This window comes from Papilio xuthus, unplaced genomic scaffold (genome assembly GCF_000836235.2).
Source record: "Papilio xuthus unplaced genomic scaffold, Pxut_1.1 DF827777.1, whole genome shotgun sequence".
Lineage (NCBI taxonomy): Eukaryota > Metazoa > Arthropoda > Insecta > Lepidoptera > Papilionidae > Papilio > Papilio xuthus.
The window spans coordinates 4,381,057-4,397,321 of NW_013530872.1; the positions used below are offsets into that span (position 1 = coordinate 4,381,057).

At 33.3% G+C, this 16,265-nt stretch overlaps 2 protein-coding genes across 3 annotated transcripts; one reads left to right on the plus strand and one right to left on the minus strand.

The window, feature by feature from the left end:
• Positions 1-920: 920 nt before the first annotated feature.
• Sam-S (S-adenosylmethionine Synthetase) lies at positions 921-11,392 on the plus strand. 2 transcript variants are annotated; one of them, XM_013309301.1, is made up of 11 exons: positions 921-1,046; positions 3,287-3,619; positions 3,984-4,061; positions 4,139-4,261; positions 4,417-4,529; positions 5,148-5,291; positions 6,351-6,437; positions 7,213-7,344; positions 8,784-8,966; positions 9,171-9,304; positions 9,492-11,392. In XM_013309301.1, the coding sequence occupies exons 2-11, from the start codon at positions 3,505-3,507 to the stop codon at positions 9,595-9,597; spliced, it is 1,215 nt and encodes a 404-aa protein (XP_013164755.1). In that variant the 5' UTR covers positions 921-1,046; positions 3,287-3,504; the 3' UTR covers positions 9,598-11,392. The 2 variants fall into 2 exon arrangements, with proteins under 2 accessions (XP_013164755.1, XP_013164754.1); XM_013309300.1 differs by lacking the exon at positions 4,417-4,529 and adding an exon at positions 4,724-4,836.
• Positions 11,393-11,625: 233 nt separating this feature from the next.
• On the minus strand, positions 11,626-15,325 carry LOC106115775 (putative serine protease K12H4.7). Its single transcript, XM_013309299.1, has 10 exons — positions 15,171-15,325; positions 14,575-14,760; positions 14,050-14,234; positions 13,675-13,907; positions 13,132-13,270; positions 12,877-13,022; positions 12,669-12,782; positions 12,336-12,474; positions 12,004-12,177; positions 11,626-11,784 (listed from the first exon to the last, which is right to left on the minus strand). Exons 1-10 carry the CDS (start codon positions 15,171-15,173, stop codon positions 11,679-11,681), a joined length of 1,425 nt encoding a protein of 474 aa, XP_013164753.1. The 5' UTR covers positions 15,174-15,325; the 3' UTR covers positions 11,626-11,678.
• Between the last annotated feature and the right edge of the window lie 940 nt (positions 15,326-16,265).

The following is a 16,265-nucleotide window of genomic DNA, read 5'->3' on the forward strand; positions in this document are numbered from 1 at the left end:
CAGAGAAAGAGTCTAAGAGCCAACGCAAAATAATATTTACAACAATTATATGAGCTGACCATTTTTTTATAATTGTTTTGTTTGCGTTACTTTCCCTGTATAACTAATACCTGGCTATAGCATTAAAATCATAAACAGTGGTTTAGCGTATGAATAATGATGGTAAAACCTGTATACAACATTCTGGCGATAATCTCAGAATAAAAATAACAAATGATTTACCTTCTTTTATTCAAACTATGCGTGCGAACAAAAATTACCCTTGCTGCATGTAATTATGTCTGGGGTGATACTTAATATGTCGAGTATATTGTGCAAATACGTATGTTTATTAATGTCTATAAAATTGTTGAAAAATTTGTCCATAGTAAGATAATGATTTTAAAAGCCACATATACACTCATCTGCACAGAAAATTAACTTACAAACGACATAAATTGATTAATGATTTGGGGTATCTCCAATATTTATAGGAAATAAACCGCAGTCACATTCATATTGGTAAAATTCTTAACATATATTCACTCATATCAGTAAATTACGGTAAATACCTTATAAAAAGCATTTTTAGGGTTCTGTACCTCGAAAGGAAAAAACGGAACCCTTATAGGATCACTTTGTTGTCCGTCTGTCTGTCAAGACTTTTCTTCTCAAAAAAGCGTGAAGGTATCAAGCTAGAATTTATTTTATATATTCAAGATCTAAACAAAACCATTGTATTATTAATTTACTTGCAGATTGCCCTAAGCGACACTCATTGAGTGACCATTAAACCATTTTGAGACATGCAGTTAATATATCTTCATAATAAAGTTGATGGTTGTCTCTTTGCCTATGTTTTCAAATCAATAATGAGAATGCACGTTTAACATTAGGGGCGTTATCTCGCGTTAAGTTAGCAATTTCATAAGAATTAATCTCAGTTACTGTTCGCGATTCGTACGTTTTAGACTGTTGCAGTTTTTTACATTTATTGCGTGCTTTTTTACGTGTTTACAAGGTGATCCTTTATAAATCAACAGTTAATAATTTCATAACTTAAAAAGGTAAATATTAAAATTAATATGTTTTAAATATTACTAAAGCAATTGGCCTGTCTCTGCTTAATGCTAAAGTATTTATTTTTATGGGCTAAAATTTTTTTTTAAGCCCCCTAACGTTTTATTTTTTCGTTTATTTAAGAAGGGAATAATTCTTTTAATATACATCATATTATATTACGTCTCAAATATGAAGATGATTTAAGTAAATGAACAAATAAATAAATTTAACGCAATGCCGGAGTTTCACTGCTAATACAAATGATAAATGTTGTGATGGTGTGAACTGATGATCTGGAAAATTATACAGCATAAGTACAAAGCTTTCTTAAAAATAATAGAGATCACTGGCGTAGCTCTTAGGATTGCCTGCCTTGAAAAATACATACATTGTTCTATGTTTTGTGGATAAAGTGATTTTACATTTGATCACCAAGCTAACTTGGAGCGGCTTCTACTTTGTTCCAGCAGTTTCAAGACAATCATGCTTCAAAGCATTGGATTGCCACAGTAAACTTAATATGATACTACTTTATCTTACGGCCACACTGAAGTCTGTTGGGTCATTTAATGGACACCAATTTAGTCCTCCTCCCATTCCCACCCTTAAAGATAGGCAAGGAAAGAGGATTTGGTAGAGTAGAGAACGAATGGGAAGTGAAAAAAATCCCTTTTTGCGTGTCCCCTCTTCTTTCGATTAAGCAACGCATGCAAATGCCTATAGACACTTTGCTATTGTTTTCGAATTCAGGTGGCTGATTGCTTGGTCCAACTTATACTATAAGTAATCTAAGGGCGCCCTTAGTGTAAATTGAGTACGAGATATAGATAACAACTAAGGAACCGCTTTAATAACCATTTAAAAATTCTGAGTGCGGCATTAAGTCGTTTATATTTCCACTTGATCTGAGTAAATAAAAATCCCACTGATAACCGTAATGTGTTAATTATTTTTTTACTTCTTAATCCTTGTATTTATTGTTTTACTTTATGTAAAACCTATTTTATACGCGTTAAGTACCCATATAATTAATTAATCCCTTACATAAATATATGTGTTTACTTTTTTATTTACTAGATATTGGTTTTTCCTCAATGAACGATTTACGCTACTTTTATGTAGAAGATAAGAATAAGAAAACAAAAATTAAATAAGACAGGGTTGGTGAAGGCGAAATGCAGACTTTAAATAACTCTACTTCAAGCCGGATGTCGCATTATAAGTTAATTTAGCTAGACTAAGTGAATAACTTGCATTTCCTTTGTAAGACCATAATGGAAAAGAGATTAAAACATGTAAATCTCTAAAATATCATTTTTATAAACGAATGTGTTATTTTATTTTACGGTCACGAACTTTCAACTTTACACGTGACTGGTCGAAGCGGTTCTTATCTCAAGCAGGATTGCGTTCGAAATTAATTTATTGGCTGTTATTATGCACATGTATAGTAAAATAAAAACAGTATAGCATCATAAAACCATTTTTTTTTATTATTACAAAAGCGAATATCTATTCCAAAAGAGCGAGTATCTTGCGTTGCGTATTTGACGTTAGGAGAGTTTTTGGCGGGAACTTGCAGCGGGATCAATAAAATATATTGTGCAAATTTTAAAAGGGTACGATATCGACATTAACATCAAATTTAATAAAACCAAACAAATGCGACATGGAAAGTTCTCATTTAAAATGCGCTAATTAAACAGTTAATCCATAACTTTACTAGGTTTTCGAAAACACTTTAGCAATAATGTGATACTTTTGATACTGTTACTGAACTTCTACACGATTGTTGTTAAAATCTATAAAAATTGAACCAATGGCCAAAGCACGTTGATGCTTTCGCTTTCCCTCGTTATTATTTCTTGCGCGAAAAAGGGCTGATTCAACGTAAACTACGATAGCCATTTTGTGTTTTATACTTGTTCTGATTTCATGTTATATATTTATCCCTAACAACATAGGTTATATGAACTTATACCAATCATACTAGATTCGATTGTTGTTCTTGATTGTAAATCCACAAATTATTTACGACAAAGAAAAATTGTTCTATTCCAGGGAAAGGTTTTGTCATTTATTAGTGCGATTGTATTGGGTCAATAGTTGTTAAAACTGATACAATTTGATACTCTGTTATTTTCTTGAGTTTATGAAGGTGATATTTAATTTTTAAAATATACCAAAGAGTTTATTTGAAATGAAAATGATGGATTTCACATTGACATCTTTTACTATTTTATAGGTTATACAGAATCAAAACAAAATATTTTATCCAATAGAAGAGCAGAAGTGACTGACAACGGAGCGTGAGCTTATCGTGGATTGGCTATAATTTGGAGCGCTGTGGCGCCTCTCCGACCTTATAAATAACAGCGCGAACTCGCAGCAGACCTCTTTTCCACAGTATTATTTCGAGGGGATTTTGTTGGGTTATTTTTGTGAGCTAACTCCAAATTCAGAATGCCGGAGACTGCAAAAATGAATGGATATGCAAAAACAAACGGGCACAGTTATGACATGGAAGATGGATCAGTGTTTTTATTTACATCAGAATCCGTCGGCGAGGGACATCCAGGTTAGTTTTTCATTATACTTCAGGATCGTGCGAGTTATCAAATCGAAAGATGGCCGCCTCAAACATGTGCGCAAATATTTTAATGAATTCTATGTCTGTGAATGTTCTGATAATATTAATATGGGACACAGTAGAAATAAATATTATTCATGATGTGTTTACCTACGTGAATACGTAGAAGCAAGGGCAGTATTAAGTTACATCATATTAAATGTAAATTGAGAATGTTTCCAGTAATTGATATGAATAATTGTCAATATAAAAGACCACGTGGTGTAAGACTATTTTAGCATGATGAAATAAAATCTGGATATATTATTACTTTAAAGAATTAGGAATACATGAGTCGCTTTTAATATTTCAGACAAAATGTGCGACCAAATAAGCGATGCTGTTCTGGACGCGCATTTAAAACAAGATCCTGATGCAAAAGTAGCATGTGGTAAGTAAAACCAAAGAAGCAATTATCACAACTTCATGGAGCGTTTAAGAAAACTAATAATTTTTAAATATTGCCAGAAACCGTCACTAAAACTGGTATGATTCTGCTGTGCGGAGAAATAACATCAAAAGCTAATGTTGACTATCAAAAAGTTGTCAGAGAAACGGTGAAGCATATTGGATATGATGATTCTTCAAAAGGTAATCACAAAACAATGTTTCTAATAGAATTAGTAAATTGCACAAAGATTTCTGTACATTGGCTGCCCGCCAGGTACTGAGTTAAGATTTAATGTTGGTATAAAATGTTCTTTGGCCTTCAGGCACAATCTTAGTAATTATTTTGTGAACACTAGGTTTTGATTGGCGTACACTAAACTTGTTAGTGGCTCTTGAGGAGCAAAGCCCAGACATAGCCGATGGGGTGTATCGGAACAGAGAGGAAATTGATTTTGGGGCTGGAGATCAGGTACAAAATTCAAATAGAGCCTGTTAGCACGAAACGGGGCTAAATTAAAAGATTGGGAAAATCATTTTGCATGACCATTTTGATTTTAAGACATTTTTCATTTGGGCGACCATGTTCCGATAAGTGATAGATAAACTGTTAGGAAATAATTAGGTTATGTTGAATGGTAACAATAATATGCATGTTGGGGCCAGGCTTTGACTACAAGACTTGCAGTGTGATGCTAGCTCTGGACCAACAGTCACCAGACATTGCGGCTGGGGTGCATGAGAACAGGAGTGAGGAGGATGTTGGGGCGGGCGACCAGGTAGGTCAATAAAACAATAACCTTGGAAATATTCCATGAAACTACAATTTTCTTTAATGAATGAATACTTGTCAGGCAATTCAATGACACTGAACATGTCAGTGTTGGAAAATAAATGGATTTCATCAGAATATGTAAGATTATCATTGTTTCACTTGGGTTTTTTTCTCATTACTACTACAAGACGGTATAATACATAATTGGTTCATGATCTATTTTATGAGTCATTTCTTACTAAAAAATGTTTAAAATACAAATTTTACTTTTGTGTGTTTTGTATTTTTTATTTTAAAATGGTAGATCTCTTCTAGGGATTGATGTTTGGATATGCCACGGACGAAACAGAAGAATGCATGCCGCTCACAGTGGTGCTTGCACACAAACTGAACCAGAAGATTGCAGAGCTCAGACGAAACGGTGAATTCTGGTGGGCACGTCCTGACTCCAAATCACAGGTAAATTGAACTTAAAATTAACTACAGGAATCCCTTAGTTATTAACTAATATCTATCAATACATATCCCGTTTAGTCATTTTAAAATTGTTAAATATTCTTAATTATTATTTACAACTTCAGTCCTTTTGTGATAAAATCGTTATATGAAAATTACGAAATATGTACATTATTTTACTGTGAATATTACATTCAATTGTTACATGTAATTATTTTATCAGTACAAAAAGAATGTCACTTTAATATGATGAAAACACAATTATTTTGAGTAATCCTGTACTCATTTTAATGCAACTATTTTCTATTAGTAATGTTACAAGACGTTAAAAAACACTGTAGTAATATGTTTCTTAGCACACAGAAAATAAATTGCATCTTTAAAAATGGATCAAATCATAACTTTCCATATGTAAACATAATCAATGTGCTTAAAATATAAGAGAATGCTTTTAGCTTGTTGGAATGAAAACCTAAATAGTGGTAAATTTTTATGGCGACGAAATTATCTTACAAAAACAGTATAAAATATACAATTCTTTTTGATAAATAGATTGTGATGGGATGTCTGTTCCATTTTCTAACTTAATCTAGAATTGTTTCTTATTTTGGGCGTTAGCCTTATCTTATCAACATGACGGGTCTGTCTACTGCCAAATTAATGGTCAAGGCGACCATTTTTATAACATGACATAAATCAGTATGATTTTGTATTAACCTTGGCAATCTACAAGCATGGAATCGATTGGTGGTTTATATTGGCATTTAAAATTTGATATATTATAAATTATGATTGCGTCATCAAACACTAGTACTAGTATGTTATTGCCATTTATTCATTTTATGCCATTCTAACTAATTGTATTCTAATTTGAAGTTATATTTGTTTACATATTTAATTAGGCAACATTTTGAAGACTTCAGTGTACAATTGTCGTATTAAATGTATAGTCGAACTTGAATAACCGGGACCTCTGTAAGCAAGAACTATATCGCTGGCCCTCAGACTCTCGATTATCCAGGTTGGACTGTATTCCATATTGAATGGTTGAATGTGTTGCAGGTGACTTGCGAGTATATCTTCACGGGGGGCGCCACTGTGCCGCAGAGGGTCCACACAGTTGTTGTATCACTGCAACATTCCGGAAAGGTAAAAAAAAATGATTTTCTTTATCTGCCATCCAAATACATCAGCTGCACGAATTATCATTTTTTTGTCAGTATTACATACAGACACTCCAATTTCATAAATATGTATAGATAACGATAATTACTTGATATTGAAACTAGTTTAGTCGAACTTCGAATAATTAAATGAAAATAATTGGCTTAACAAAATTGTAGTTTAAAAAGTATTATGAAACCATACCAAACCAGAATACAGTTGTCACCCGTCGACAATACTAACTTGTATAAGAGATAAAGAATCCATTCGACCTTGAATCCAAACTGAAAAGTGTTAATATTATTGAAAAATCGTATGAATTGAAATGAACACAAGTTGATTACAATTTTCCATAACAAGTTATGTTATGATTAAATTTTATACCAACGATACGATAATAAAATTGCTTAAGAAAATAGCATTTCACATTTCATCATACATGCTATGTGTAAATAATTAAAATATTATGTCATTGCTGTCTTTGATAACCTATTTATCACTAGATATAAATATTTTTGTTTTCACGATTTCATTAGCGTCATAGTAATCCAAACATGTTCCGATGAAAATAGATGACTCAATTATCTCTAAGTTTTACCCACTTGAAAACCCCACTAATTCTTAACAAAAATTACATTAAGATAAATTGTTTGTTGTTTGATTTTTTTTTAATAATGAATATGAATAAAAATTACTATGAATTTTGTAAAGGCAGTGGAGTTTGCCTGGATTTTTATAAATGGTCACATTTTCATTATAGATAACTTTGGAGCAACTTCGCGAGGAGATCAGAGAGAAGGTTATCAAGGAAGTAATCCCAGACCAGTACTTTGACGACAGGACTATCGTCCACATCAATCCTTCAGGACTATTCATCATTGGTGGACCTCAGGTAAAACATAGTAAAAAGTTATGTAAAAACCCCTTTTTAAAGAAATTGTGATGAACATAAAATTGAACATAGTTAAAGTACGTGAAAAAGTGCTATTTAAAATAATCTTTATGAAAATGATAGAATATTAACTTATGGGCGTCAACTAGTAATTATAAATAGTCTAATAAAACTCGCTTTGCTGGAATAAAGCGAAAAGGCATTGATAATTTTATGGCTGCATAATTAAATGAATAGTTGCAAAGATTTATTACGAGAATTTGTAACATGATCATAAAAGTGAATATAAAAATTCCATGTCAATCTAAAATTTATACATTACGCAAAGCTTGTTTTTTTTCTCGTCAGCATTAATAATACTTTGTTGGATATAGTACACTTATGAAAAACAATAAAAAAACTTGGTCAACGGTAATGTCACGCGAAATTTTACACCGTTTCTATATAAACTATTGTGAAATGACATAATTTTTCCTAGGAATTAATCGTGTACTTTCGTGAAGTATCCATTGTTTATCATAATTAAATATTAATTATACAAAGCAGTGAAATAAATAAAAAGTATGCATTCATTGTTAAACATATATTAATAAATGTTTGTTTTAATCATAATACTGAACCCATAGATTATTTTTGTATATACAACGATTAACTTAATTTATACACCATGTAAAATTTCTAGCCACGTTATCACGGCAGGTTATTTATATAAATACCATAGTTGCGTCATGTTGCGTTAGATACCTGACGTCACATGCGTCAGTGATACGTCATGTCATGGTAGGATTTTTTATTTACTTTGTATCGTTCGAGCACCATAGAATGCGGAACTAAAACTGTTAGTGATTATTGGTTAATACTTTTCTACAGAAACGTCCTTGGCTATTAATAAGCACATAAAATTAATATATATAATATTAACATATTCAACAAAACATTTGAATTATGCACTGATATTAACATTTTTTTACGTCGCAAAGTTGCACCGGTTTTTTCTACAAATGACATTTAAAGCTATAAAATCGTACAAAGAAACATAACAAAAGTATGATATTACAGAGATGAACCAGGTTTGTGTCAAATTGAATTCTCTTATGTATTACTTATGTAATAAAACCATATGATAATTATTAAAAAGTAAATATTCAGTGACTGGAATTATGTTAAAAACCAACGAAAAGATTCTAGGCAAATTTTCACTAACAGAAAGCTCTAAAACTATGAAATGGTATTATGAATACTTTTTAATAATAATAATAATAGGAATAATTGTCTGCAGAGGGATGACTATGAATTCCATCGTGACCTACAGTGTAAAGGACTGATACTATTTTGATGAATGAAGTGTATTCAGTCTAATATGAATCATTTTCTTCTCCATAGTGTCAGAGATACAGTCTGTCGGGATTTTTTTTAAATTTTACTTGTTTCGTTTTCAGTCTGACGCCGGTCTGACGGGACGCAAGATAATAGTGGACACGTATGGCGGGTGGGGTGCTCACGGCGGCGGCGCTTTCTCGGGCAAGGACTTCACCAAGGTGGACCGCTCTGCCGCGTACGCCGCGCGCTGGGTTGCCAAGTCCCTCGTGCGCGCCGGACTCTGCAGGCGCTGCATGGTGCAGGTAAAATCAAACATTCATCTACAAAGTCATAGTGACTACTTACACAAATTCCATGCTAATATGATTTATGTAGGAAGTAATGTTAGGAAACTTGTTAGGCGATCCCGTGGCTTTGAAATTAAAATGTTTCTCATTGACCTATTCATAATATACCCTGGACTTGAAATATTTGGTAAGATTAATTGTATATTGTGTTTACATTAGGTCGCATACGCAATCGGTGTGGCGGAGCCGCTCTCGATCACGGTGTTCGACTACGGCACCTCGCACAAGACGCAGCAGGAGCTGCTGTCCATTGTACAGAAGAACTTCGATCTCCGCCCAGGAAAGATTGTCAAGTGAGATGCTGTTTACTATTCTTTGTATCACATTATACGATAACCGAGGTAGGACCACGATTAATGGGAGAAGAACGAGTTACTTCGGAATATAAAAACAAGTTATAATGTGTTCAAATGTCAAATATGCATTTAATTGTTTTATTTGTTGTATAGTTTGACAAAACATGTACCTAATGTATTGCAGAGAGCTGAACCTGAAGGCGCCGATATATCAGAAGACGAGTACTTACGGCCACTTCGGGCGGGAGGGCTTCCCCTGGGAGACGCCCAAGCCGCTCATCGTAGATTGACTTACGTCAGCGCGAGCGCATCTAGCACCTTGTAAATATTCCACCAGTATGTTTTAAACACTTAATCTACGTGTGTTTTGTAGCGAGAGCACGGAGATATTATCGCTGATGTCTCTCTATAGGCTATTATAATTAATGCGACGAAATCTCGCGAATGAAACTGCCATTGCGTGGGAGTGATCAATGCATACGGGCCTTTTGCATTCGTGTTGGCCACCGATATTTATTTATAAAGTTAACATAAGTGTCCAGTCCTGTAACAGTTTTTCAATATAAACGAAATATTGTATTTAGTTCTCTTGTATGAAAAGTAACTTAAAAATGATTAAATATCTCTTATTATGAAGAAAATAATTATTAGAAATTAATATGTAATATATCAAACATTAATTTTTACATAAGAATAATAGTTTTTTTTAATAATATTTTGGAAGCCCATACGAATGTAACTTGGTCTGTAGGACGGTTGCATTTGCGCGATTCTGTGTATGTTATTATTAAGTATTCGTTAGTTTAGATGCATAGGTGTAATGGTGCCGTCATTTCTGAATTTGAGTTAGTTCCGGCTCCCAGCGGGCAGTTCTATCATTTGAGGCGGTCGCCGTGTCACTTCTGTATCCATCTATGTATCAAATCATGGGTCTATATATCATATGTATCTGGTGTCAATTACCAAAGATATAGCCTCCTACGAACGGACAATGCATGATTTTTTATATTAATGGAATTACAGATAATATTATGATTGTCACAAAATATACTCAAATGTAATTGAGTTTTGCGACATCTATACTGTATTGTAAAATTTATATGTATCTATGATGGATTCTTAAAATAATGCTGTCTCGCTTATGACAGGGTTCATACATGTTCCTTGGCCAAAAGACAACATGAAATGTTAGAATAATAAGTATTATGTCTCCTAATTTACCTGCATGTGATATTTCAATGCCATTTTACCTACATAATGGAATTATTTGTACAATTTTCATTTGCACGTGGCGTCCTATTTATTATATAGCGTACATATGACAATTTTAATGTTTTTAATTCCTTTTTAAAGCAATTCACACGATGATCATTGGTTTTTAATGAAATATTTAAATTCGTCAAATAGAAGTAAGGGCCTATAATGATGATTTTTTTTGCTATAAAAATGAAGTTTTCGACTTGAATGATGAACTGCCATAATCTCGAATGTTGTATACTGTGAGCTTAAGTTATGTGCTACATCGCGGTAGAGTAGACTACTTCCCGGGTCGCGTCACAGTGGACCGAGTGCGTTCTAGAACAATCTGCAATGCATAGAACATTCTCGGGCCTTCTCGTTCCACTGCAAATGAAGTGCCGCGCGGCGGGGATTCCCATTTTATGTTTATTTTAAGTCTAGATAAGTGTCAGTGAATTTTTCTCCTTTTTAAAATGAAATCTTAGCCATGTTAGGTGTCGCCCCACCGTGCGGTACATTTTGTGTTGTGTTTCTGAAAAGGATCATAGTGGAAAAGAGCCATTTTGAAAACACACCGACTCGTCCCGGGCAGTAGTGCACTGTGCATTTATAATTACACACATGAACACGCCTCTAGGCGCATTGGTAACTTGACATTTTATGAAACTAGAACTAAACTTAGGAAATTTGAATATTTGTAGGACGGGTAGCGAGTACTTTGATTATATTTTTGGATCTGTATCGACCCGTTAAAAGATTCTTATTAACTTGCTGTGGATTTTGAATTTGTCAAAATGTGAAATTTCGACTAATAAATAAATTGCATTCCCGTCCCATCGGGATGAAGTGGTTTTTTTTCTTTACTCCTATCCCTATCCCTTAGATATTAAGTGCAGAAAAAAAGAAAAATTACTTGATTAAAAAGTTAAACTTTAATTATTTTTTGACGATAAATTATTCATTTGATAATTTGTCATCTGCTTATACCAATGGTCCGTAAAAACCAAAATCGGAGCTATTGGCTATCGTAGGTATATAGGTACCTTGATTACTGTTATAACTTTGAAGTAAAAAAATAATTGTTTCGAAATTATATTTACAATATTTGAATTTTAACATAACTCATATGAAATCAAGACAGCCAACGGGCTACCAGTCTTCTCGCGGCTTGCTGGACCCGTGTCATTTGAATGGTGTCCGTGCTCAGCCAACCTTGCATGTCGAAACAATGAGACGCCCTGCGATTACAAAAAATCATAATTAGCATTTAAAGTACAAATATTTCAGAAGCGTAGAATTATAGATGTTTTATGACTTTAAACCTGTCAGCTGTCTTAATTTGGCAGTTTCAAACAAAACCAGAATTAAGATCTGTTAGTTTAAATGGGATTGAGAAACAATCTTGTCTTCCACAATATATATTGTGATGCCCGAATTCAAAACTGTCATTTATTTACCTTGGAACCGTATAGGTAGGAGAACCTTCTTTTAAATCCCTGTCATAGACGCCGAGAGCATGCCACGGGTCTATGGTGCCATGGATGTTGATGGTGTTGTTCACATCGGGATTCAAACCACCAAATATTAAGTTTACGCGGTCCACCGCATCGTATACAAACGCCTCGTCAAACCTGCCACAAAATAAGACTGATCATTGGTTCAAAAAAACGGTTTGTTACGTTAAAATTCGTAGTAACTCTGCCGATGAAAATGGTATGAAGGGATCTGTTACTAATACGGTTGAATATAAGTTAATGGTGATCTCATTAGGAAATTATCTTAACTGTACCTTTGGTCGAAAACCTGCTTGCATACTTCAACATAAAATGCAACATCGAGCCATTTCAAGTGATCGAACACCGTGCCCGATTTCGGTGCTATCTGGAAATACCCGTACTCTGTACACGTCTGATAATACCACGCTCTCGCTGAAAAAAGAATGATCGATAAACATAAAGAAAACTAAAAAACAACTTAACAACGCTGTTACTGGAAATTGAGGGTGAAGTGATTTAAAATATGCTATGCTACTATATCGGTCATGCCACTTGATTTAGATATTTCGAAATAGTTTTCAAACTTTCTGTAACCGAAGAGTTAATAAAATTACACAAACACTTACAAATAGAAGTGGTATTATAACTCCGTAAAAAAGTTTCGAATCCAGTAGCCCAACAGGATCCCAGGTTTTGGGTCGCGGCTATGTAGCCGCCTATTTTTTCCATTGGGGTTTCTCCTGCAATAAAAATCGAAAGTAGCGATGTTTACTATCTTACTTTAACTTCTCTTAATATGTCTTACAAATATTAGAGATGCTGCGGTTGCCATACCGTAAATGTTTGTGGTGAAATTGTTGCATATAGATAGGAGCGTGCCGGGACGTGCGCGCTGCACTGACCCCGAGAAAGTCCACGTGATGAGCCCCGAGAAGTAACCTAAGTCCAGTTCGTTGTTATAGTTCAGAGGATTGCAAAGCCTATAAATAAAACGAGAAGAAATTAATTAATAGTCACCGTCGTTATATGTTTACGAAGATATTTTATTTATGGATATTATGCGGTCAAAATCACGTTGTCGGTAGGTACCTGTACGCTTCTTCAATTTTTCGCCTGCCTAGTATGTTCTCCATCGCGGCAATTGTTTCGGCAATTCCTTGCCTTATTGTAGATATACATTGCTCACCCCCTTCCGATTTAAATGCTTCGTGAACAACTTCCAAATAACCTGGAAAAATATATCAAGTTTGTGACATCATTTTAAACTTCTTTTTACAAAGTTATTATATTCTAAGAATGCTGTTTATGAAACCTTCTGATTACTGTTAAATACTTAACCATTATTATATTTATTCTTTTTGTTACAAAACGTTTTCCCGATTCGACGATGACTCTAGATAAGAGAACCTTACATTACATTGTCACGCGAGGACAATTCTAAGATTTCATTCCCTTTCCTAGCTTCATAAACTTCACTTGTCTATTGACACTTCAGTTTACTAAAGCACTTTTTTATCCATCGAATTCACTTTAGATTGCATTTCTTTTGAAATTTTCGTTATATAGCGAAAAGCATTTTGTTTGTTCAAAAGATTTTATAAATTAATTTAACAAATAAAGTAAAGAATTTACCAGCAAAATCAACTTTTCCCTTGATAGGAGCACTGGAAGCTACAACGCCTTCAACCAAGTGAGGATATCTCTGTTTAAACCACATCGCCATGTTCGCGGCATATGAACCCCCGTACAAGATAATTTTGCTGTTCGCGAAACGGTCTTGCTTTTTCAATTCTAAAATAAAATATGCGACGTCTGCCAAAGCTTGGTCCACGTTTAGAAATCTTAAATTCTCAGTTGTAAAATCTCTGTAGAAATAAAATTTTAAATATAATGTTTTGTGGTTCGACCAAACCGTAAAATTTGCTTTTGTTTGACATAAGTAAATAATTAGGCCATAACTTGGCAATCCTTCCCCAATCAAGAATAATAAACGTCCAAAAAACTAACGTGTAAGGAAGAGTCTCGCCATAGTAGCGATGTTCTGTATAAATGAGGTATCCCTGATTCTCCTGCGCCATGAGGTACATGTTGCCGGCACGCAGCCAGCCCGGGGCAATGGCCCACTCGCCGCCCACCATTATGAACACCGGCTTGCCTGCCCCACCGAAGAATTCCTCGTTGAACATGAAGCGCTGAAATCAATTTGTTTTTAATATAAGTAGACAAAAAAGAGAAAGAAAATAAGCAGAAGACAAAGGTAAAAAAAAAATATTAATCGTCTTTTAATTAACATTAGTTAAATTTAGTTTTATACTGTTTTAGTATTTGTAGCAATTAAAACAAAAGAGGGCAGTACTCATGACATACTATGGTCTTTGGGTTTGTGATTTTGGCACGTGATGCGCGTTTGTTAATTCATATAAATTAAATAAACCAATTTTAATTTATAAAGTCTTGACGTTTATGTAATAATACAAATTACGAACTACGAATTTTGTGATAGGATAGTGTATTGTTTTATTTTTCGCTAACCATTTGGAATGTCTCTCTGTTTTGTGGATCGAAGTGGTCTATCGGCATCGTTATCCAACTAGTGAGTACATTTCTTGAATTCAGATTAGAAGATTCTGGTGGCTCTAATTCGACTCGTATTGGGGGCTCGAGAACACGCGGCTCTGCCCAACAGAACGTCAGCAAGCATGATAGTAGAAGAATTCTCTGAAAACAATAGTGAGTATCTTAAATCATTACATGTTGTTGTAGGTTGTGACTATTTACATATTGTTATCGCTATCTACTATTTGCATACGCTAAATAAAATGTAAATATTATGTTTTGCATATACTTATATTTAAAGAAAATTAATATTACAACAATTCTGGAAGAAAATTGTACTGTGATGTCCTTGAAATTGTACATTTTTTAGAACATGTTCTAAGTTCATAGACTTTCTTTTGACTTCCTGTTATTTAGTAGACCATACTTCACATTTGACGTAAAATTATTTCGCAGCAATCATGCAAGTGATTCATTTTGTTTCAGTAGTAATAGTTCTAATTGTTTTTGTTGTAAATTAATCATTAATTTCAGATAAAGAGTTATAATATTAAAGGATATAAAATATTTACCATTTCGTGTTCCAAATTTCACGTACGTGTTTTTGAATGACACGTTTATTACTACATTAAATCAACAAATTAATATTATCTGTTTGATTGTTATTGATAAGAACACATTCGACGTATGTAGTTTGGAACAATTTAATTACTTACTACGTATAAGTATATTTAATTTAGTATAAAGATAGATAATTCCATCAAACAATATATAAATTTTCAAGCACTAAATAGACATGTACTTATGATGAATGATTTTATTTAAAATGTGCATGTAGTCTAAATAAATTCAACAGCTAATCAATGTTAGTTATAATCTTAGTTACTTTACAATGATTGATAAGTTATCGTAATTTATCAAAGACCTATTTCTAAGTGTTGTAAAACCCATTGTCCAGCCCTTCATTTTCAATTTAATGCCCTGCGTAAATCTAAGAATGTTTTTTACTAAAATCTAATTAAGTGCCATTTAAATGTAGATTGTTCATTTTATGGATTTGTTATTTTTCATAAAAAATTATCAATGATAAATGTTTACTTGCTATAATAAATCTAGTCTGCAACATATTACATCTTCCTGTGCAGGTGTGAACTTAAATAAAAAAAATATTATGTCAATACTATATTAATATTAATAATATTCTATTTGTAAACAGGTAAATAAAGATTAAAGACAACAGGTTAGACTTCGTTAATCCAACTATCTTATAATACATACACTAATAGCTATTATTATCAGATTTAGAAATTACTCTTTGCTGTTTGCAAATAAATTAGTATTTTAGCATATCAACGTATCATGATTAGTAGTTTGTATTACAAACACGTCAAGGACGGAGCCTGGCCCACTATATTCAAATCGATCGATTTATGTACAATGTTCATACATTCCAGGTGACGGAAGATTTTTATGCACTTTGGCAATAATAGAACAATGGCCTTACCTTAAAAGTTATGTAACCTATTGTTCCACAAGATTTTTTAAAGCCTTAAGCACATAGAAGCCTGTAGAATCGAAATCGAATCGTAACTAAGAAATAAGATCTTCGAAAAAGTGTTATTTTTAAAAAATATTAATTTTTTAGGGTTCCGTACCTCATAGGAAAA